The 2,765-nt window shown below is 47.5% G+C and overlaps 1 protein-coding gene across 2 annotated transcripts in view; it reads right to left on the bottom strand.

Annotated features, from left to right (window-relative positions):
* The window catches only part of LOC107084882, a 24,220-nt gene that overhangs the window by 11,740 nt on the left and 9,715 nt on the right, over window positions 1-2,765 (bottom strand). For both annotated transcript variants that reach the window (XM_015374940.1, XM_015374939.1), the window contains 5 exons: window positions 1,168-1,256; window positions 999-1,087; window positions 803-890; window positions 604-720; window positions 419-530 (listed from right to left, as the gene is read on the bottom strand). In XM_015374940.1, coding sequence (XP_015230426.1) covers window positions 419-530; window positions 604-720; window positions 803-890; window positions 999-1,087; window positions 1,168-1,256 — 495 coding nt within the window. The remainder of the gene's footprint in view (window positions 1-418; window positions 531-603; window positions 721-802; window positions 891-998; window positions 1,088-1,167; window positions 1,257-2,765) is intronic.

Below are 2,765 nucleotides of genomic sequence, written 5' to 3' on the forward strand. Positions count from 1 at the left end.
TAGAAACATTAAACTGAAGCCAAGAGTAACGAGTAACGTTTGTTTTAAAAATGTACGGAACAGAAAGTACAAATACTTGTGTGAAAATGTAATGAGTAGAAGTCAGAAGTAGGAAGAAAATAACTAATGGAGTAAAGTATAGATACCTAAAAAGTGTACTTAAGTACAGTAACAAAGTATTTGTACTTTGTTACTTAACACCTCTGGGAGTTTTGACCACCAGGTAGCTAACGATTAACGTTGCACATGTTCTGGACTGATTGATTTGAATTATAATTGAATATTAGAATCTGTGATGTAGGCATAGTGGTTTGTTATCCAGACAGTTTATTGGTTGAAACACGAACTTCTGCAGGAGCGGACAGAGGACGTCCCAGAAAAATGGACTTCAGATAAGATCCACCAGAAGCATTCAAACCTTCTGATGGAACCAGAAAGGACAGGTATTTATCCCGCTTCTTCAGCATGCGCTCCTTTTTCCTCTTCAGCTTTTCCTCGTCTCTGTTCAACTGCTGGATCACCTCCTGGGCCTGCAGCAGAAAACACGCTGTGATCGTCTTCTGAACTATGAACGCTAAGTCGCTCTGAAGACTGGTTCCCCACCTTTTTCAGAATGGACGCTTTAGACATTCTGTAACTGCTTGGATGCACCTGCTTCCTTAAATTAAGGAACATTTGCCGTATCTGGGCTCGAGAGAGTCTCTCTCTCAGGTTGTGAAGCTGGAGATCCAAAAAAACAACCAAGCGTTAGCTTCAACCATCTTCCAACCTAGATAGGAAGTGTTGAATCTGCACCAGGTACCCCTTTGTCATGAGTAGTTCTAAGAAAACGGGTCTGAGGTTTTGTGGAGTTGACCACGGGGCTTCCATCTTCCAGCTCCAAGTCCTCTCTGGAAAGCAGAACATCCAGGTTCACCAATGTTGATGAATCATGAATCAAGTAGAGGCAGCAGGGATCAGCCTGGTTGGTCCACAGTGACCATGAGGGAACTTCTCACCTTGAACTGCTGCTCTTCCTCTCCTGGTCCTTCTGAGGACTTTTTCTCTGCTGGCCAACATCTGGGAGCTCAAACGCTGCAGCAGCGTCCTGCCAGAACCAGAGAGCATTGAGATGAAACTGCTGCAGCTACAATCCAGTTTGAATGAAGACATCCGGCAGTGGCTTACATCAACAGCAGTTATCCTGCTTAAACCGTCCTCAGATGAGACGTAGATCCCATCCTTTCCCTCCTTCCTTGCAGTGGCAGCCTGGTCCGCTATCAGAACAGAACAGGTCAGAGATCAGGGATCAGTGAGGAGGGTGTGGAGCTGCTCCCATCTCCGGCCAGGTGTGCGTTTGGATGACCAGGGGTGAACAGCGACGGTTCTGATGACGGACTTTATGTTCACGTTACTCCAACAGAAGCATGGACACGTTTCTGTCTGTCGTCCGGATTCACATTGGCACTGTATGTGCGGTAGGTCGTGTACATGACGAAGCCAGCTACTTATTTGATTAACCATTGGTCAGCTGCGCTAGCAACAGCTGAAGGCAAGCTTTCATCAGAGTTAGTTCTCAAGATTTCTAACGTCTCTTAGCGCTGATAGCCTGGTGCTAAAACTGGATAGCAAATACGAAGAGTACGGAACAAATTTAGGTAATCTTATCAGCTGGGCGTCCACTGTACAATGTTTTCAATCATTGCTCTCATCTACAGCTCAAACTGTACGATGAAATCGCAGGGTTTAAAAGTTCACTATATTTGTTCTTTCACTTATGCGATCTACCTGCTCACACTGTACATCCAGAAGCCACATCAGACTCAGTGCCGAGAGATGGTGCTGGTCGGACTTGTGAATCTGGAAGGAAGAAGAAGAACTCCCTTGTTTGCACATGCACAGTGCTTGAGGTTCTGGTAAATCGGCTCATAGCTCTGCTTCAACATCAGGATTTGCTCATGAGCACCTCATGACGGGAGACTGAATTTGAAACATGTTTGATGTTCTACCGACCTTATGATTCCTGATAGGGAGGCTGATCTCCCCTCGTTAGCCTGCACACTAAAACACGCAGGACGCACCATGAGGCTGAAACTCGGCTCGATCCCAAACATTCTGGCACGACTAGATAATAAGCCCGAAGTGGACAAAAACTCAAAAACAGTAAATGCCTGGCTTTAGCAGCTGCCCTCCAGTGAGGTGAGGGTTGCACAGCACTGTGGAGGAAGTCTGATCTACTCATCTTTACTGAGCAGGTGGAGGTCAGCCCCACTGGATGGTGTTCAGGGTTAAACAACCATTTTAAGGGCGTGCCACAGCATCAACGGGATTCAGCTCAGGACTTTAACTGGGCCGCTCCAAGCCCTTTAACAGTGAATTTGCTGGTTAGTTTAGGATTATTGTCCTGCTGCAGAAACCTAGGGTTACTGAAATAACCCTGGTGGTTTGATAATAGAAGGAGCTGTAGCACTATGGGTGAGACCGGCTATGGGTGAGACCGGCTATGGGTGAGAATGGCTATGGGTGAGAACGCCTATGGGTGAGAACGCCTATGGGTGTGAAAGGCTATGGGTGAGAACGCCTATGCGTGAGAACGCCTACGGGTGAGACCGGCTATGGGTGAGACCGGCTATGGGTGAGAACGCCTATGGGTGAGAACGCCTATGGGTGTGAAAGGCTATGGGTGAGAACGCCTATGCGTGAGAACGCCTACGGGTGAGACCGGCTATGGGTGAGAACGCCTACGGGTGAGAACGCCTACGGGTGAGAACGCCTACGGGTGAGAA

This window comes from Cyprinodon variegatus, unplaced genomic scaffold, assembly GCF_000732505.1.
Source record: "Cyprinodon variegatus isolate N-32 unplaced genomic scaffold, C_variegatus-1.0 Scaffold110, whole genome shotgun sequence".
NCBI classification, from domain to species: Eukaryota; Metazoa; Chordata; class Actinopteri; order Cyprinodontiformes; family Cyprinodontidae; genus Cyprinodon; species Cyprinodon variegatus.